A 21,123-nucleotide genomic window follows, 5' to 3' on the forward strand; every position below is an offset into this window, starting at 1 on the left:
TAGAAAATATGCTAATTGTTCTTTATTCTTTTCAACGTCGTTTTGCCCGATAGTTATAGTACTGTGTTTGATATTGTTCCGTTCTTAAAAAATCGTCTCCATTTATGTATTTGCAAGCTTTTAATTATTCTTTTTAATTTCGCTTTGGTCCGGCTCGAATAGCCAGAGAAATAATAATTTTATTACCATTTCAAATATTTTACATTAATTTTCTGAAAATGGCACCACTCCAAGATTTCAGTAAATTTTAGTTCGATAACTGAAAATTCTACGTATAATTGGGGTCTATGACGTCCACAATCCAACAATGCTGTTGGATATGCTTGTGAAAGGAACAGATGCTCCATACAACTAAAGAAAAGTGAGCTTTAAGTATATATACTTTAACTTGAAAGACACGTGTCGTGTCGTGAATTTTCGGAAAAAATAAAACGTGATCCACAATTGCTGAAGTCAGCAAAGAGTCAGAAGAAATATAACTTTAGAAATTATACACTTATGCAACAAAATTAGAGCTTGTTTGGGTCAATGTTAAATAAACATCAAATGAGAAACACGTGAAGATTTTTTTGAAATATCTTTTTAGCTTGTATATAATTTTTATTTCATAGTTTTATATTGTTCTTTCCTGCAAGTTACAAAATAAATGATGACGGCAATCTATGTCCCCTATTGAAACTTTTCATAGTTGGCAACCCCATTGCAAATACGAAATTCGACTCCGAGACCCGGGACTGCGCCAGTGCTCATCTGTGAGACAATGCAAAACTTGTAATGTGCACGTTCGGAAGCACACATTGCTATGAATTACACTAAGAAAAAGAATAGATTTCGTACTCTCTTGTAATATTGTCATTTTAACGACGTACTGCAGGAAAACAAAGTTATCATTTAATTTCACGCTTTGGCCAACGCACAGAAACAACATCGACCTTCACACCGATAATGAGTAAATATAAATAATGTGCTTTGTTTATATTTAATAAGAACCGGACGCACACACGCCTCATCGTGGCAGGCATTAGATAAGATAAGAATAGGAGTTGCGAGTGCGCCATAATTAGAAGTTTATTCTGGCGATTATTCGTAGGCGGAAATTAAATGCAATCCCCACAATACCGGAAATGTGTATATTTGGCCCACTAGAACATTATGTAGAAACTCGAAGTCGCCTGCTTCAGCAGCTGATAACAAGCATTTGTATGTTAACCTAGTCGTGTTAATTCTCGTCAGTCAATATAGGATTACCCAAGCAAGAACTCTTGTGAGTCATTTTTCACTTTTGTCTCTATGTACCCACTTCCATTTTAGATTCCCAGTATCCACCAGCATAACGCTTAAAATATCAGCTCTCCCAGCTATTCTTTTCCATCCACCCATTCATTGCAACTCAACGCATACACAGTTATTTATATGTAATATCATTGATAGAAAATAGCAAAGTCTCAATACAGAAATAATGAAAAGAATCCCAATAAATACATTCGATCAAGTAAAGTGTATCTTTCTATAAGCTAAATAAACTAGTTTTATTGCGCTTCATTATCACACCATGGAAAATATTACTATAGGGTTATTACAGAACAGAATTGTTAACATTTTAGTTTGAAAATTTAGGTGCAATGACATATATATATATATTTGTGATTCTCCTAATACGAGTACAATACTATTCAGATGACAAGTGCAACTACCCGGACGTAACAAATGATTTCAACTATTTCCTACCATTTGGCACGCTGTGCCAATAATAAATTGAATCAAACAAAAATTCATTTTTGAATAGTTTGTTTGCATTTATCATACCATATAGTTCTCCGAGAATATCTATGTTCGTTTGTTGGAGCCTTGTTCTACCCGATAAAAACTTGAATTTCTTTCATTTGGACAAGAGCAAAATAGACGGGAGACTGCTTTTCTAAATCTCTTGTCTCGAAAACTGTATATTATGGCGTTCATAAAACTAGAAAAAAAGATGAGAACAAATGGCAAAAATGATATTGCCATGACTGATCAAAGCCAGGTAGCAACACGATAATTTTATTCAAGTGATAAAATGTTGAGTAAATCTTTGCTAGTAAATGAGAATCTTAACCTCAAGCGCATTCACTGAACAACTCAGCCATCCTGGAGAAAGGGCAAATGTGTAAAATTCATACTTCCATTCATCGAAAATGACGATCAAATGGGAGACGCAGTCGCAACTACAGAGGATTACAGTAGAGTGGTCAGCCTCACAGTGATTTCCCTACATCCCCCTGTAGGGGTTTGTCACCTCCTTTCCCCTTGAAGAGTGACACTATATTTCAATCCCTAACTTAAATACAATGGTATTCTAATATCTAGAAGCCTTTTTTGTAAATTTTTCCTCGAGTTGTTTTCTTTTTTTATTATATTATATGATTTTAGTAAAATTGCGTTTGCTGGGAAGTTTTTCAATAATCCAAATGTCAAAATATGTTCACTATAACGATTATTGCGTAGTTAATGTTTATAGCAAATGTAGTTATTTTTTACACTGAACCAGTAACAGCGCGTTAGGTGTTTGAAGACCTAACAAGGTTCCTCGCGACTCCTGTCGCACAACTGGACATAACGGTCGTTTCAAAATTTTGTTGTTATTGTTATTATTTGTCTCCGTCAACACGTTTTGAAGAAATCGCTTTTTGCTCTTCGAATACTTGACCAATTGCTTTGAAATTTTCAGTGGTTAAAGATAAAAAGAAGGCTATTACTTTTTTTCGCTATGACGTCATCAAAACTCTACGTGTTTATATATTTGAGCATAGCTCTCTTGTTATTATATTTATTTCCTGTACCAATTTTTTGTGCATTTGTTGTTTTTGTGATGACGAATAAATGATTGATTGATTGAAGGTGACATGTATATCAGTGCAGATGGTCAGTCAAATACATAACAAATTAGTTATAGTTTACAAATTGTTATATCAATAATAGCAAAATATCAACCACACCAAAAATTAGGAAACCACCCCCTTCCCCCCTTTCCACCTAAATTGAAAAGCCGGGGAGCATACTGAAACTTCCCCAATTTGATATGAGTATTTAACGATATTTATAAACTGCAAACTCATTTTAATCAAGGAATATATATATATATATATATTATTATACTTCATTTTCGTAGCAAGCAAATTGCGATGCTTGAATCCTTAGTTTTAGGATGCTTCATATCTTATCAAGTCTTTCATAGGGACAAGTTCACTCCTCAGAAAGTGACAATAAAAATAGTTTCATACCTGTTTGTTAAGCTTCCGTAAAATGTGATTGCATACGGGATTGAAAAATTTGAACAATCCAACGTTTCATTCATAAACAGAAACATAACAACAGCAAAGGGCACTGAAATATAAGGAACGGCAAATAAAAAGCAAAATACATTTTATGTTTGTTCGTTTTTCCCATAATCAAAATTTACTGCATAATTCATAAAGCGGAAATCAACTGTGTGAACTCTGTTTATGCTACCGCAGATTAGAAGGCACTTAAGAAAATCTAACCACGGATTCAGGACTGATTAAAATCGGGAATAAATTTTTAACGAGTTTTACGGCTGTGACTGCGTGGGATGAGTCACTTTAATCGCAGGTCGGTTTTTTTCGTATTTCTCCAAAACTACCATGCATGCATCTCAAATAAATAACTGGTTAACTACCAATATTGAACACGGAGTGGACCTATGGATCGTTTTGTTATTATATTGTCTTTGTTCTTGTTGTTTTTATTGGTTTCTTTTTTTTCTGGACATAAATTTGAAACCCCATCGCATAAAAAAAGTCTTGTACATACATACACGTTTTCTGTCCCATTTTTTCAACATCCTTAGTCTATATATAGTCCACGATATATACTCACGTAAGGTTAATGTAAATGCAGCAATCATTATAAAGAGAGTTATTAGAACGGACACTTTGGGTTGGATGATTCGTTTGTTAATCGACGTTTTCTGTTTTCCTTTGGTACTCTTTTTGCCCTTCGTATTCCTAGTGTTGCGGTCAGTTCTTTTACAGAGTTCCGTTTCTTGTCGCACAAAACCTCGATAAGCAATAATCCCGGCACTGGTGCAAAATATAAGCTGAATAAATAAGTATCAATATTTGACAGTAGAATGAGAGAATGACATGGAAAATGATATTATTCAACCTAAATGATGAAATCTATATGCCAAGTACAGCGCATATGAAATAGTAAATGAATACATGTTGTACAACAGATGTGGAAACCAACTACAATTAGCGCAACCAAAAAGGCCTTGCAATTTAATCAATAATGAGTTGAATAAAATTACCTTCAAAATCGTACTAAAAGTAAACTGAGCTGGAACTATAGTGTTGTTTGAAAGCAAAATACTTCTTTGGCTCAAATTGGAGATCGAATTAAGATGCGAATGAATCATTAGGTCTCATTTACACGGGAAAAAAGAACTAGTTTAAATAATGTTTGATGCAGGCACTTCGTTTGATATTTGTAGAATGCAGAAGTTGTGCAAATGAATTCAAAAGTCTGCGAGATGCTGAATTCTATTTTTCAGTTGTTTCGGAACAAGTTCATTAATATATATCAAAATTATTTCCAAACAACGTTTTGTCAAAGATTGACAATAATTATGATAATTTCTTTTGGTAAATTATACTTACCGTACCTTTGGACGTATACAGTGTACTTGATTTGCCATATAATATGTATATAATTAAATTAAAAAATTCCATGAATAGGGTTTTTTAAGAACTCTCGAACACTATAAGACCATACACTTACCATCAATGCATATGGTAATAGTATGGTAACAACTACGTAACTGATTCCGTGATATCCGAGTTGTTCAAGTACTGAATCGCCTTCTGCTGGTCGCATTGTAATGACGTGTACGAGAAGAGTAGGTTGGAATTCATAATCAAACCACGCCGGAAAGGCAGCTGTGTTTCAAAAAACGCAATGTGTTCGATAATAATGTTTACGTGGACTATATTAGTCCATGATGGCTGATAAAATAATGTTTTGGATAATCCGGGCCTCGTGCACTACCGCAGCATTCGGTGTTTAATAATTTTAACCAGAAAGAGGTATTTTAGTAACTTTGACAGTGAAAATACAGTGACAGTGTAATTTAAGCAGGTATAGTTTTCCTTTTTTTAGTAGGTATTAAATAGATCTGAATAAGGTTTGGTGAAATTTAATTTTCTCTCGTAAACGGCAGTCGTTCACCTTCAGAGCAAATGATTAGTACAACATGATATACCTAAACTAAAGAAATAAAAAAAATGACTATAATAAGTATCAACCATGCAGAGAATATACATACCGTATTACCTCGAAAATAAGACCCAGCCTGAATTTTAACAATGATTTTAATATGGGCCTTCACCTTAAAATATAACCTAGTCAATAGTTCGGATTTTTTTTGGCCTAGTCGATAGCAATAAATCTCTCTACACGTTTTAAAGGATTGGTCATTATTGAATAATCCACGTTTAGCAGCTTTATTAAATGAAACGTGTTGTTTATAAGTAAACGAATTTCGGTTTTCATATTTTGTATTTTTGAAAATCTCGTAATTCTCTACTTTGTAATTTTGTTTTTGATAAATGAAAATAAAAGACATCCCCCGAAAATAAGCCCTAGTGTTATTTTTCGTATGTGTATCCTATTTTCCTTATTTTAGTTATCTTAAAAGTTCTGGGTGTTAGCCAAGTGAATATCCCCCTGCACATAGATTTCAGTCCTTTCACACAACTTGATGTAAATTGGGCGAACAAAATTAGTTACCTTAATATTGGTACACATACTTCTGGAGCGCCAAAAATTGAAATAAGTCCTATTTTCGGGGAAACACGGTACATTCATGAATATTCAGAGAATATATTATTAATAAATGTTTTATTTGAACTTGTACTTGCCTGGTATAAAAACGAAGGATAGAGATATAATCCATACCAGTAGAAGAGTTAAGCAAATACTACGTGTTTTTCTTGTTTGATGCCAAAACGGCCACCTGAGAGCGATAAAGCGTTCGAAACTGAGGAACAGCAGATGGAGTATCGTTGCCTATAGATTGTATATACACATGTATCGCCTAATCTAATACATAATGTTACGTGTTTGTCGTGTCGTGGAGTATAAATAAGATGATGGGACTGTGTGGAACTTGAAAGATGTAATTGTTGATGGAAGGAGTCCCTGGCTATTTTTTTTTTATATTTTAAATTCTCTCTCTGTAATCTCGTTTCTTCCCCGAATTTACCTGCTTACATAATTCACAGACATAACTTCATATGACATTCGGTAAAATCATTTGGTATTTCTTTTTACCCATATTTTTAAACATTGCTCACATGTTAAAATACACAAAAAAAATGAAAATTACTGGTGCTTTAATAAACTAATAATGAACACAAATCGTTAATAGTTACCTGTAGGGATATCATGATGAAAGATCCAGAGACTATTGCTTTAATAGAATTTCTGTCATCTAGTATGTAATCAACAACTTCACGTTCGGTTTTATATCTCATCCATAGCATATTAGGGATTGTAGTACAAAGCATCACAATTCCACTGAGCAAATCAGCAAGCGCTAAGGATACTAAAATGAAATTTAGAAATAATACAAATGAAAATGATGAAAGTATGATTTTACATGCGTTTCAAATTTGAGAATATCACCACCCGGGAAGAACATGTCGAATTCAAGTCGCTTGCCATCACAACTTATAAAAAGCAATCATTCCAATGTAGCCTATGTGCCAAAATAAGTCTGAAAATTACAAAATTTCAGACGCGGTGTTTTCAATATATTTTTTATATGTTCTCTCGATTTATTCACGATAACACAGCAAAATATGAGCCCACTTTCAAAATGGCGAGGAGATAGACCAGGGGTGGCCAACCTGCTTTCGACCGCGATCGAGTAAAATCTTCAAAATAGATCGCGATCGATTGATCGATAATAATGTCCTACACAAAAACGAATGGGCACTGAAAGTGCAAATAACTGTAAGCACACAAGCATACAAAAAATTCGAAAAATTGACAGAAAATTTGTATTTTTTATAATCCATTTAAGTCGATTTGAATATTTAATTGTACCCGGAGTAAATGTTTCATTATTTATTTAAGATTTATTTAAATCATACAATTCAGATAAAAGACGTGCCTAATTTTTAGTCGTAAGCGTTGACAAAAGGCCTCAGTCGTAAGTGTTGAAAGAAACCTTGCCAAGTATAATCCAAACAGCGAAAATAAATATTCTCAAACCATAAATGTTACATGACTGGTCAAACTTCAGTATCTAATTTACAATTTCCTCCAAACGCGATTCTTCGCTTGCTCAAAATTAGGACAAATTGGGCATTTTGATGCCACTGATACCATTGCGAATAAAATTCATCACACTCCTCTTGGAGTGAGACAATATTGCGGAATTTATTGTAGCATCGTTTGTCCGCCCAGACCAGGGTTACCAGATCCCAGTGATGAACAAAAGACAAATCACGACAGAAAAAAGCCAACAATTTTAACAAGTACAAAAACCTCATGATTTGACAGATTTGACACTCATAGCACAACAGTCGATTTGCACAGTTTTTACTCAAATTATTCAACCATGTGCTGCTTGCACAGTCTACTGATAAAGGGTTTTAGCCTAGATAATCACGTCATTTGCGGGAATTTTGATTACCGCAACCAAACTAAATATCCTCGGAAGGCAAAACGACAATTACTGAATTAGAGCATACAACCATTTTTTGAAACATAAATAAAAACAGACAAATAACACTGTAACGCGCAAAACTATGAAAACGAAGCCTGCTTGAACATCTGTCTGAGCGGCTGGAAAAACTGCAATTGTTATGTCATTCTAAGTGATTCAATAGTCTTGCTGCACACTAACACAGATATATTTCTGTAACGTTTCGTCTGACCAAGGTCAGACTTCCTCTAGCATACATAGTTCAATCTAATCGATGGCACATGTTATGTCATTGTTGGCTTATTTTTGATTGGTTGGGGTTAAGGGAAAATGCATGTAAAGTACTGTATTCTACCTGTCGCAAAGCACACAACTGGTTCGAGGCAATTTTTGGGTCTATTTTAATAAAATTCACTCACTCAGACGCGATCGACTGCTCGAGTCGGGGCGATCGACCGCTCGATCGCGATCGACGTGTTGGCCACCCACTGATATAGACATATAGTCATCGCATGAACATCTATTGCCGCATCATATTGATCAATAACAGTCCATAAAATTGTCATAACAACTATATATATATATGTAATCTAGATAGATACCCTACCTTTGATGTAATTATATTGAGTGCGCAACTCCCGTGTTTTCCACACAACTACCGGCAGCAGGATGTTCGACAATATGATCGCCAATGACATCAAGATAATCACCAAACAGAATGAAATAAAACCTCTGCGAATTTCACAGTTTGATAGTGATGCCTTTGCATCGTACATATAATATCGAAGGTCGCTACATTCGCTTTCATTGCTGTAAACTGCGAATCCACATAATGCTAGGATTCTGATTCCAGGTGCGCGTGTAGTATAGTTGAGCTCTTGTGTTGAATTCGTAACTGCGTCAGTGGTTTGCTGCGCTGTGGAGTTGTAGAATTGCTCTGTTTCTCCCTGCACGTCCTGAGCATTGGCGTTGTAAAGAGTGTTCGCAATTATCGATGTATAAATTACGAAATTTAACATCTCGTTTGTTTTATTGTACTTTTTCATTTAATAAAGCTAAATGAAGAATGGTAGAATCAATGAATTCCTCTTGACAAGCCTATTTTCTCAATTTTGCCGCATTAAAACTATTAATTTTTATTAAAAACCTATGCACTGTATGATATCGCCCGTTCCTCCAAGTGTTCGACTGGCAAAAGAAATGGGTACTTATATATAAATATAGCGATATAACGTTGTATTTCATATCTGTATGCTTGCATTATTAATGGCTAGAAGTACGCCAGTTATTTCACATATCATGCATTTTTGGAACGATAAATAAGATGGATGGACAAGATGTGCTTGTTGTGATCGACAGGCTCTGCCTAGCACGACACTTCAAGTCGAATTGACTAAATTGTTTAAATTGAAAATGTACGGATCAATCAAGAGCCTCTATTGAGCTTCTGTATATACAATAACGGTGCTCCCGAAGTATGCGAACCAAGATGGCGGACATCGGAACGTAACATGGGTAACAGGTTAGGGTTAGGCGATAATTTCTTTCCAATTTTCCTTATTTTAGTCCTATTATCAGTTCGAAGACTAGCCAAGAGCCTCCCGTAGTATTTATACCTAAAATTATGGCCTAACCCTAACCTATTACACATATTACATTCCGATGTCCGCCATCTTGGTTCGCATACTTCGGGAGCCCCACAATAACTGTCTTCGATAAGATCTTCCGGGTAAAATACAAGATATAATTAATCAAAGCATAATTATTAGAACGAGTTGTGACCTAACAAGCGTACTGGGTAAATAAAATCAGGCAACTGAATTTTGAATTCGACGAATAATTTATACATGGTTTTAAAACATACATCTTCCATTATGATACACTGTGAAATTTGATAAACGACAGTAAATCAATGAAATTAATAATGGCGATTTAGCGTGAACGAATTATAAACTCAAATGAATTTGATTAATAGGTAGTTTTTACATATATATATAAATCAAATTTGGCTCAAAATATAGCATTAGTTATTTTACTGTGACCCAAATTTGTTGATGCGATGCGATTACAATGCTAATAATGACTTCAATCCGTTATCCTAACTTTGCAATATAGGTTGTTTTATTATAGTAAAATGTTTAATTATCATAGTTGACTTCCAATGTATTAGATACCAATAACTGGTTTGGATTATACTGGAATAAAAACTATAAATAGTTGTAGAAGTGATAATAATGCATGAAAACTATCAAAAATGACCGATCTATATCTTAATTAATCTATAAAAACTATCAATTATCATACACTGCTTGATTCAAAAAGCATAATAAATCTTTGAATGAGATTTGGCTTAAGTGAATATCATATGCGAAGTTGAGGATTTGGTATTCCCGAAGTATGTGAACCAAGATGGCGGACACCGGAACGTAGTATGTGTACCAGGTTACGGTTAGGCCAAAATTGCAGGCCTATATGCTATGGGAGTCACTTGGCCAGTCCCCGAATTCGTAATAAAACTAAAATAAGAAAATTTGGACTAGAATTATGGCCTAACCCTAACCTCGTTCACATACTACGTTCCGGTTTCCGCCATCTTGGTACATTACTTCGGGAGTACCGAGAATTTTGCAAAAAAGTTTTTTACTCACCGCTTAGTTATGAACCAGACATCTTCATATGATATCAAACTAGCCATGCATATTGTTGTACTAAATTCACTCTATCATGATATAGTTTCGTTACAAAGATTATCTCATTTCACATTATGAATCTCTTCCGTTGAGTGACGTGGTGAAATCATTTGATTCACATTGTCCAAGCGGCCGCGCCGAAACGGATGTGACAAAACACCCCCTTCCTGTCTCTCAAATGTGTTTTGCCATATTAGCTCGAAAATATACATATGTATGTAATGTTTCAACTGCAGTTTCAAGTGAAAATATTCGACGCATTGTCATTAATTATAGGAGCAACTTGGCATTTGGTGCGAGTTCTGAAATTGTACGGATTCTACGGTAGCTTTTCGCATATTTGTTGACGTTTGTCTAACTCTAGGACTCTGTAAGCCCTAGGGCATTTTATGAGGAAAATTCTGAAATTCTATAGATTCTGAAACCACAACAGCTTTTTGCATATTTGTTGATGTTTGTCAGGAGTAGACCCCAGGGCCTTTAATGAGGAAAATACCCAGAGGTTGAATAAAAATACAGTAACAAGCACACACAGCGTGACCTTACTATATATATTTCTTGGCTATATTATGCTATGATACTATATTCGACATTTCAATGTCGTGTAATACCATTTATCTTTTTTTTTTCAAATGTAAATAGTCATCCCTAACAAATATAACAACATCTGTTCCCTGTTTGGAAACTCGGTCAGATTCGATAATCCAAAATTAGTCTCGCGACGAACTATTTCTAAATGCCTGTGATTGCTTTTATAGCATCGGGGATTTTCAGTGATATGTGGCTCAATTAAGTCAATTTACATGAATACCCACTAGTTTCATGGCACTCTCAATCTATACTAAAAATCTAAATGAAAATAAATATATATCTTGTTCTGCATATTTTAGTTGTGGTCGTCATACACCACTATGATCCTATCTCAGTAAAAAAATTTCATCGCATTATGCATATTTGAGTGTTGGTCACACTTTAGTTATTATCATCATTTCATGTTTGATGAATTTGAATTTTTATTCGAATGTAATACTATACAAAATACGATTTTATTTTCAATAAGCCCTGTTTTATCGCTCGCCCGCAGTTGCCACAACTGCGATAAGGCGCATTTTCCCATGTTTATCGGAATTGCCAATCTCGGAACTATAATAAAAATACTCTGTTTGTTAATTTATTTGACGGTATGTATGATTGTGCGATGGTTTACACCACCTTTAGATCGAGATTAAAATTTGTTTTTCCATTAATGAGTTAAACACTCATTGAATACAATACTTTGGGTTGAAAAAAGTTATTTTCAAACTGAGAAATATATAAATATGACAAAAAGATGATTAATTGGAAAAATTAAATTAGAATGGTTGACGATTAACTCTATCAATAAATATGGTATGATAAGTAATGATGATCGGAAGAAAATGAAATACTGTAAAATGCAATAAATTTGCTAATCTTTCAATCTTGCCATTCATTATCTTCAATTGTCCAGGGTGGTCAAGCTCGCATATTAGGTCCCATTCCACTATCTGTGATTAAATGAACAAGTATAAATTTCAATCTCTATTCTTTTTAATACTTTGGGATAACACCTAATTAGCTAGAGAGATAATTGACGAAATTGATTTCTTCAATTAGATTTCACTGCCCAAATATATTCAGACGTATAATCACACAATTACTATTGAAATTACTCACCCATAATAACTATCTTTGGGTTTTCGATTGGTTCTAAAACCAAAAGTAGAAACTTTAAAAAAATATCAATATAACATAAATTTGATTCATGAATAAGAGTATTACTGTAAAATATTAGTACGCGAAATTTCATAGCGTTTTGCTTAGGGTTTATTGGATGCAAAAAATATGTATAGGTATATATGTCATACTTTAATAGCTCTTTTTAAATTAGCATGTTACGATTTCGCGGGGCCATTTCTCAAATGAGCGGGGTTATTGCTAAGAACGCAACTGTCGATCGTCGTCTATTTATATATACGAAAGATCGATGCTCAAATATATGGACACGAAAGCCAAGTAGACTACAGGTAACTCAGTATTCATGACTACGCGTGACCACCAGATTGCAAACACGGAAACGGCCACAAGGTGCGCGATTCTTAATTTTCATGACAACATGGCACAATAAAACGAATACCTTGGATCCCACAGAAATTTTTGTAATAAAAATAGTACTAGCATTCTAGCCAAGAATAACATCTTTAACTACTCAAAATTTCAAAGCAATTGGTCCAGCAGTTAACAAAAAAGCGATTTTTCATAACAACAATACAAAGAGTTCTGACAACAACAACAACAACAACAACAACATAATAACAAAACAATATACAGGTACACTTCGTCTCCAAAAATAATAACAAGCACAAGTTGGATATATCTTGACAAGTGAGGCATATTACAGGCTTTTAGTTTCATATATGCTGAAATTCTGTTTGATATAAACATGATAACGGGAATTCGCTTTGATCCATTTCATTTTACGAAAGATTTGAACATGTCGTTTTAGTTTTCGTTCTATTCATGTCATGTTGCATTACCTCGGGTTATTTTCCTTAATGTTAAAAGTATTTTGTTTTACCGAGATTTATACTTAAAGTATTTTAAATATGATAACGATAGACGTACCTGACGCGCGAAATCCATTAAATAAATAAATATTAACTAAGTGATGTTATAATAATATAGCTCAATGACTGATCTCAAAATCAGAGGAAACAAGTGCGATGCACCTAACAGAATTCATTTTTTAATAATAATTTATATTTTTTCGATGTGGTCGCAAGTAGGGCTAGGCATTTCGAATCGAATAGTTATTTATTCGAAACGGTTCGGATAAGAATTTTGAATCTTCGCCAAACGTCTTGTTAAATTCCTCATATTTTTATCGAAGCCGTGTATTTACAATGCATTTCTGATATATGACGCTTTTCTTTCTAGTGAGTTATTAATGAACCATGTGTCTTATTGCAATTAAAAGCTCAGGCTATTTATTAGGTTGAAAATACTGTCTGATGATCGCAATAGTATTGCAATTTAAAAATATGAATAAAACTTGATTACAATTTTTAAATACTCACTGCTTGATCCCTGAGTGTGTTGGCTGTTTACTGAACCTGAAATAATACAGTATATGTTGATAAAATTGTCCAGAAACTATTTGAAAAAATACAATCCAATACCTATAGCTAAACGAGACAGAAGTAAATTATCGACTAGTGTTGCAAATTTGTATATGATTGCCGAATTAGTTTCTAAGTGGTAAGATTTAAGACATATTCATATTTACAACAAGAGAGCGCTGCTCAAATATATGGACACGAAATCCAAAACAAAGTTTCGCGTATCGTCGCGTCAAATTGGAAACGGTCTTCATGCTTGGTGGATTAAAAAATGTGTTACCGTGAAAAATAAAAATAGAGCGAAATATCAGATCTTGTAGGATTCATAGAAAATTCAAGAATAAATAAATGTAATAGCCTTCTAGCGAATGTAGACGGTAACAACAACAAGAAAAAGGAGAATAACAACAACAACATAATAACAAAACGATCCATTGGTCCATTACGGGCTCAGTAATATTTTCTGATAACAATAGTTTTGAAGGCTAGATATCCGCTTTTTCAAATATCATGTTCAATAGATGTATCGCGCACTCAAAGCGTGAAAAATGGGGGAACTGATAGAAAAGTATCTTTATTCTGACATTGATATTGTGAAATGAAAGCGATTCTTACCTAGAGTCTCGTCTCCCTGTGGAATGACACCTCCATAAAAAACGGGATCTGTAATATAAATATTCAATCCACTTTAATACTTAAAAAAGATAATACAATTTAAAACAAATTCTTGGATAACGGTTGAATTTTATATGTATTCGAAAATTCTTCAAGTCAAAGTCAAAGCCATCTATTTTGTTCTATACGAATTTATTTACTATTCTGTCAAACTCTTTCCATTTTTGCGCCAATTAATGAGGATCACAAGATCATATCAATGTAACGCAATATTTATTCTCAAAATGTTGAAAATTATTTTTGATACATGATCTGAATTTCGTTGTGCACTGTATTTATACGGTATATCTTTACTTAAGATAAAACGCGGTCGAATATTGAATTTTAACATTTTCCATTTATTATTTTAAAATTGATATGAGCTGTATCAGTATTCGTTTTCTCTGTACATGTAACATTTATACTAGGCATTTATTTAGTGCGCCAGGTACAAGTACCTGGGTGAAACTGCTGGCCGCACCCTCATTTAACACAGGCTTTCTAGTAGTTGCACGCACAAAAATTTTGTTTGTTGATCTTATGACATGTGTTGTTCACTTCGCACAAGCTAACTGTTAGGGCATTGTAACGTCATGGGCACAGATAATAAATTGGAGGCTTTGCAAAGACGGAATTGGAATTTCTCGAACGTACAAGAATAAACTAAATTAATAACTCGTTTCGCGAGTCGACCACTTTCAAAAATTGGCACTGCTCCGCGGGCCGAACAGTTTTTCCTTGTGGGTCGCATTGGGCTCGCGGGCCACAGTTTGCACACCCCCGAATTGTAAAGAATATAGGCATAGACATATAATGAAATATTTAAATTTCATTCTAATTTATATTCCCGAACATCGCATTCAAATATAAATCTATTGCTTCGCTTCAACATTGAATTTCAGACTTTTAAATTTTACGGCTGTAACTCGACTCTCACGCTAATACACTTTAGATAACATTGGGATTATCATATACTCACCACTCAATGTAGCTTCGCCTTGTGGGTAGTTCGATAAAAATTGAGGGTTCGGCGGACCTTGGAAAGTATGAATCGAGGAGATGAAATAGGAATAAAAGAAAGAATAGAATAAGTTCAGGCTAAAATTTGACTTACTTAAGCTCGCATCTCCTTGAGGAACATTACCTCCGTCTGTAAAAAAATTACTTTGTATTAAAATATACTCACTCATACGTTTGGTTTAAACGATTGCACGAAGGAACTGAAATTGTTTTTGTCTCTTAATTGCGATCGATTTTTATGAGGGTTAAAGCTCATAAAGAATTTCCTAAATTGGACGTAGCCTACTCCAAATTGGACTACCACTAAATACGAGGTACTCTATTTCCGAATTACTCTATTTCCCTACTCACCTAAAGTAACTGCTCCCGAGTAGTATCCTGGATCGTCTGAATGAAATGAATAAAAACCTCAGAAGATCTGATTAAAGTTCAATTTACTAATAGCGACTAGATCACTAGAAGAAACGGACTATGCTTTTAATATTCAAGTTCTTATCATTACTGTGGACGAGTTGTAAAATGCTAGAAATCAACTGAATATTGCACGTACCAATAGAGAAGACGAATGCTGATTCTGGCGAATAGGCAGGCTACTGCTCATACTTAAATTCAAACAAAAGCGGACAGAATTTATATCTGGTTCATCGCCATTTCTGTTTTATCGCCATTTTCAGTACTGATTCGTTTTTTTTAGATGACCTCATTACCGAACAGTCGATCGCGAGCTATTTTGAAGATTGCGGTAGATCGCGGTCTAAAGCAGGTTGGCCACTCCTGAATTTTATTCTATAGTAGTTAGGCCATAACTTCAGGGGCGTAAAGCCAAGAAAAAATTCAGAGAAATTGAAGGATATTTGTGATTATAAAGCCCTATTTTTACGCCATTAAAGAAATAAAATTGCTCACCCAATGTCACCGAAGGGCCAGAGTATCCATCTGAAATATACAAAATAGGCAAATATAGAAAATTAGTATCAAAAATATACCAAAGCATTACGAAAACTAGAGCGTGCTAAAAATAGTGGGAGGTTCTGCTATTAATTTTGTCACAGAAATATTCATACGCAAATTAGAATTGTGATCTAAAAGAATTATCATTCTTACCCACGATACAATTTTATCAAGCGAAGGGACTCAATGTCTATAATTGTCAACTCAGTTAAAAAGAAAAATGTCCATATTTTTGGTCGCCCATGCGCTGTGCAAAATTGTGTTAATAAAATAAAAATAATCTTTCTTACTTACCCAGTGTACCTGCAGGGCCGTCATCTAAATAAACATATATCAATTAGTGAATATCAATGTAAATGAACTTACTTCAAGATTATATTGAAACCTCCACACACTCGTTCCATGAAATAGACTGGAATTCCAGTCACAAAAAATAGTCAAATACAACAAATTTTCCCAATTCTAAGTTGTAACTCCCAGTATATGAATGTGTTACCAAAATAGAGATGTCTGTCAAACTAGAACTAGAGTACAATGCTCAAATATGTGGACACGAACGTCAAAACAAAGTAGTATAGGCATCCAATCTTTTTTAGAATCGGTACGCTACTGCAGTCTCCCAGACTTCGACTGACCACCTGAACGCAACGATCGCGAACGCGGCACCGTCACAAGGTAGACAAGTTTTAACTTTGATGGTGTCATCACGCACAAAAAAAAAGAATTCTATAGAGTCCACAGGAATTTTTGAAATAAATAAAGGTATATAATAGACTCCCAGCAACAACAACAATCTTCAACAGCTGAAAATTTCAAAGGAATTGTTCCAGCAGTTGAAAAGAAAAGAGATTATTTCAAAACAAGAACAAGTAGAAAATGAATACTAACAAGAACAACATAATACAATAATAATCTTACCTAGCGTAACTGCAGGCCCGTCATCTGAATAAACATATGTTAATTAGTAATGTAAATAAACTTATATCAACAAACGTGAACTGAGTAACAGACAAAAACAGGAAAAACATATCACATAGACGAGCCAAATACTGCACAACTATATCAAACTTTGATTTGTGGCTCCTAATAAATGGAATGTTTTCTTATAGTTTATTATCTTTTTTATTCTGCGGAAAGTAATTACTATTACGCTATATTGTGACAACTTGAGGTATTTTTTTATTTTTTCATAAATTGTTTCTGTTTTGCATATGGAGTATATAGATTGATTCGCATTACAGTAATGCAATACTCCTTCAGATTATTCACCCACGATTGTTGCAGAATTTTTACAATGTAATTGTTAAACTGGTAATACTGCTTCGAAATAGCTTAAAATTTCTTTTAAACTCGAGAAAAGGATAGAAGAAGTCAAATTGCTCAGCAAAACCTTTCATCTACTATTTGCTATTAGGTTAGGTGCCAGGCATGAAAATAGTTGAATGGAACAGCCAGTTTAATTTTTCACATGCATGAGTGCGTTGTTTAGTGAAGAAATTTTATACGTGTAACGTGATGCTGGTTTAACAGAAAAACATTACTCACCTAAAGTCACTGAAGGACCAAAGTATCCATCTGAAATGAACATATATATATAGTAAGTAATCAGTTGGTATTAAAAATATGCTAAAGAAAATGAACAGTGTGATTAGCAGAGTAAGTCAACACGTATAACCATTTTGCGACAGAGACCTCTCAGGAAAGGAGACAATGACGCAATTTGAGTAAATTGAAGAGGTTTCATACATATCGAGCAATATTGATAGAATTGAAAAAACACCTTTTCCTAATTACTCACCTAACGTCGCTGAAGGGCCGAAGTTTCCATCTGAAAAATGTTTAATTTGTTCATGTCAAATGATATAACAATGCATCATTACACCCAGTCGTGGTGATACAAAAAAGTAGGAGTTTCTTTCATAGAACGAACTACCACAATATCATAGTATTATTCATACACAATTTAGAATTGTGACCTAAAATGTATAGTATTCTTACATCAGGCAACTATCTATTTTATGCAGTGGAAGATCCTATTGTCCATTTTTCGAGTTGAAATGTGAGAGAAGTGTCGTTATCCTGGGTCGTGTTATGTAATATTTAAAATTGTGATATTTGTGACAATCTCAAATACTTACCTGATACAACTACAGGTCCGGAATATTCATCTGGAAAATGTATATCAATCATCAATATATGAGTAACTTATATTAAAAATATGTCATAATTCATTCACACCCGATCCGCGAAATGGACGAAGGAAATTATCACCACAAGGATAATGCAAATACTATAAAACTAGATCCAACTTCGAGTTGTGGCTCCAAATATATGAAAGTCACTTATTTAGAGTATACTATATTATGTTTTATGCCATAGAAGCCCCTATCCACCAGGCTATATTGAGTCGGTGTTGGAGGACTATATCAGGATTTCCCATCAATTGTTTCTGGAATGCACATTACTTAAAAAGATTAAATTGAAGTTTAGATAATTGCTCACCTAGTGTTACTGCGGGGCCGTAGTATCCGTCTAAAAAATGTATATAAAATAATTTATTTAAAACAACTGACACATCCTATTACAATGAATTTGGGGACCAAGAGATAATGGGATATCTGCCATAAAACTGCCTGAATAACATAAAACTGTAAGAAATTTAATACAGTAACCGAAGCATATAATATGCCTTATCAAAGTGTGCTATGTATTTTATGCAGCGAGGCCACAATTACACATCTTGTACAAAGTTTGGGACGAGAAAAGTGCTGGAATTTCTGATCTACAATGTTAATACTTTAATAATTCACTTTATAAATCAAATTACCAAAATATACTAAAACTTATTCACCTTCAATGATACCGCAGCTATTTTATTTTGCATTAAAAACCGTAACAAAACCGCAAAACTGTAGGAAACATAGATTTATTTATATGATATAATCTACCTAAACTTGCTTTGGGAGTCTGTGATCTTGACATCAGATGAGACAAAATAATTGCTGAATAGAAAAGAAAAACAATAATAGATAATGTACAAAATAATTGTAGAAATGGAAATCTTTTAAAATAAAACTTTTTCGAATAACATGAAAGTTTCAAGTTTTTATTGAATTGAGATTTATAACTAAAAATATCGAGATATACTGAAAAATGCTTCGATTTCACTTAGCCAATGGCAATTTTCAATCTAAAATACGGGAACACCGCAATAATGCGATTATAGTTACCCAACAGCAAAGCTTTCATAGTCTCTGGATTGTCGGGCGTATCTGCAAAAAAAAAGATTTTACCATGAACGAATAATTTCTTATATATACTGTTTTGACATATACCAATGAATATTGATCTACTCGATTTTCAAGTATTTAAGACAATTAAAATATTCATAAAATTTCATTAATTCAGATCAACATATTGATAACGATCACAAGAATTAAAAAACGAAAGTAAAATTTTGTTGTTCAATTTGGTCGGTTTTGTTAAAAGCACGAGTCAAATAAACAAAAAAAGTCAATATGTATGGTTGGAGAAACTGTTGGTTCTATAATATGCAATTGCGTCACTTTATGACGTCACTGTTGAACAATTTGTTACTATTTGTAAGCGATAAATGGAGTAGTAGAATACAATTTCGATGATATTGCAAACTTATCAAAACTGGTTAACCTCAAATGAACTACTGAAAAATGTTTTAAAAATTATACCTTTAACACATTTGATAACCACGTTACCAACGCACCATGAACATTTTCTTGCCAAACATTGCATCGGCGTGACCATTTCTCCTTTTGCACAGTCATCAAGGACGGTCGGTTTTCTTTTACAGGCAAGACCTTAATATTAAGTGTTTTTAATTGCTATGTCATAATAACCTTTATTATGTCAGCGTTTCGGGTTATGTTAAAAATTTCTCGCACACATCGAACACGTGTATTTAAAAATACAAATTAAATTCTTCGAAAATTGCCTAAAAAGTTGGAAGCAACAACTTTATCAATAATTTTTACGAATTGGTTTCATCTTGTTTAGCATTATTCTATTTTCATCTTAATTTGCTTTCTTCCAATTGTGGAAATTCAGTATTGAACAAGTTTATTCTCACGTTGATTAAAAGTTAACACAAATTCTACATATTGGCATGGAGAGCATTTTTCTAGTATCGAATCATAAAGGCTGTATATTATTGTTCAAGAGCTCTGCGTTTACTTTCAATGCATTTCGATCGAGCATTGGAACAGTAGTAACATTGTTTTAATATATATAGCCTGGGCCTGCTGTTTGTGTGGCGTCGTGTTCTATCTTTTCTAATAGTTGGCAACAAGCAATTCGCTAAAAATATGAGAAAATATGTAGAACAATCCCAATGTCAAAAAATGATTGAAATTTAGCAATGCGTTCTCATGTAGTAAATGAAAATAATCTTTTTTTGCCATTACCACGGTTTCATATAATAATATGTTCTAGCTTTATATAAAAATAACCAATCAAATACACTACTTTTTTGCTAATTCATTTCACACAGTCACAAAGATGGGTCTAACATACATGAAAATACAGATGAACTGAATCTTGCCCCTAACTTTTAATGAATTTACCATTTGGAAGCTTACAACAGAATGTTTATGTCCTGTTTGACAAAGTCCGAAATATTTTATGTATATCTAAGTCTAATCAGTCTAAATATATGGGATTGTGAAATAATATTAAATTTTTCTGTTTACAGATTAAGCCCATAACCTAAAATAAAAAATATTTTCTTACTATTAGCTGATACACATCCGGCAATGCTGACTAGAGCGACAAAAACGAGAATTTTCATTTTGAATTTTCTAAGAAGTCGTATATCCGTTCCTTAGTACAAATTGTATTCCCAAACTGTTTGTTTCGTAGCTACGAAATATCACAATCAGATTGTATCCTACAATGGTTTATGTAGTTTTATCGCCAAATTAATTTT

At 33.7% G+C, this 21,123-nt stretch overlaps 3 protein-coding genes across 4 annotated transcripts; all 3 read right to left on the reverse strand.

The window, feature by feature from the left end:
* Window positions 1–1,400: 1,400 nt before the first annotated feature.
* LOC120345814 (uncharacterized) lies at window positions 1,401–4,923 on the reverse strand. Its single transcript, XM_039415368.2, has 4 exons — window positions 4,780–4,923; window positions 3,877–4,096; window positions 3,261–3,363; window positions 1,401–1,963 (listed from the first exon to the last, which is right to left on the reverse strand). Exons 1-4 carry the CDS (start codon window positions 4,873–4,875, stop codon window positions 1,828–1,830), a joined length of 555 nt encoding a protein of 184 aa, XP_039271302.2. The 5' UTR covers window positions 4,876–4,923; the 3' UTR covers window positions 1,401–1,827.
* Window positions 4,924–5,898: 975 nt separating this feature from the next.
* On the reverse strand, window positions 5,899–8,749 carry LOC120346503 (dopamine D2-like receptor). Its single transcript, XM_078115245.1, has 3 exons — window positions 8,319–8,749; window positions 6,432–6,604; window positions 5,899–6,066 (listed from the first exon to the last, which is right to left on the reverse strand). The coding sequence occupies exons 1-3, from the start codon at window positions 8,728–8,730 to the stop codon at window positions 5,899–5,901; spliced, it is 753 nt and encodes a 250-aa protein (XP_077971371.1). The 5' UTR covers window positions 8,731–8,749.
* A 2,438-nt stretch (window positions 8,750–11,187) lies between these two features.
* LOC120346152 (uncharacterized) lies at window positions 11,188–21,015 on the reverse strand. Of its 2 annotated transcripts, XM_039415819.2 has the most exons (18): window positions 20,928–21,015; window positions 19,871–19,999; window positions 19,394–19,435; window positions 19,112–19,165; window positions 18,666–18,695; window positions 18,302–18,331; window positions 17,962–17,991; window positions 17,709–17,738; window positions 17,082–17,105; window positions 16,458–16,481; window positions 16,119–16,148; window positions 15,564–15,599; window positions 15,307–15,342; window positions 15,172–15,228; window positions 14,154–14,201; window positions 13,497–13,532; window positions 12,097–12,129; window positions 11,188–11,927 (listed from the first exon to the last, which is right to left on the reverse strand). In XM_039415819.2, the coding sequence occupies exons 1-18, from the start codon at window positions 20,983–20,985 to the stop codon at window positions 11,896–11,898; spliced, it is 759 nt and encodes a 252-aa protein (XP_039271753.1). In that variant the 5' UTR covers window positions 20,986–21,015; the 3' UTR covers window positions 11,188–11,895. The 2 variants fall into 2 exon arrangements, with proteins under 2 accessions (XP_039271753.1, XP_039271754.1); XM_039415820.2 differs by lacking the exon at window positions 15,564–15,599.
* Between the last annotated feature and the right edge of the window lie 108 nt (window positions 21,016–21,123).

Source organism: Styela clava, chromosome 8, assembly GCF_964204865.1.
Source record: "Styela clava chromosome 8, kaStyClav1.hap1.2, whole genome shotgun sequence".
Lineage (NCBI taxonomy): Eukaryota > Metazoa > Chordata > Ascidiacea > Stolidobranchia > Styelidae > Styela > Styela clava.

Coding starts and splice junctions, on each gene's coding strand:
- LOC120345814 (XM_039415368.2), bottom strand. CDS start 4,875: ATGCGACCAGCAGAAGGCGATTCAGTACTTGAACAACTCGGATATCAC. Junction 4,097..4,779: donor TATTACCATATGCATTGATG/GTAAGTGTATGG, acceptor TTATTTATTCAG/CTTATATTTTGCACCAGTGC. Junction 3,364..3,876: donor TGCATTTACATTAACCTTAC/GTGAGTATATAT, acceptor CTTATATTTCAG/TGCCCTTTGCTGTTGTTATG.
- LOC120346503 (XM_078115245.1), bottom strand. CDS start 8,730: ATGTTAAATTTCGTAATTTATACATCGATAATTGCGAACACTCTTTAC. Junction 6,605..8,318: donor TCAATATAATTACATCAAAG/GTAGGGTATCTA, acceptor ATTTCATTTTAG/TATCCTTAGCGCTTGCTGAT. Junction 6,067..6,431: donor TCATCATGATATCCCTACAG/GTAACTATTAAC, acceptor TACAATCTATAG/GCAACGATACTCCATCTGCT.
- LOC120346152 (XM_039415819.2), bottom strand. CDS start 20,985: ATGAAAATTCTCGTTTTTGTCGCTCTAGTCAGCATTGCCGGATGTGTA. Junction 16,482..17,081: donor CGGGCCTGCAGTTACGCTAG/GTAAGATTATTA, acceptor ATGTTTATTTAG/ATGACGGCCCTGCAGGTACA. Junction 12,130..13,496: donor ACACACTCAGGGATCAAGCA/GTGAGTATTTAA, acceptor TTTTGGTTTTAG/AACCAATCGAAAACCCAAAG.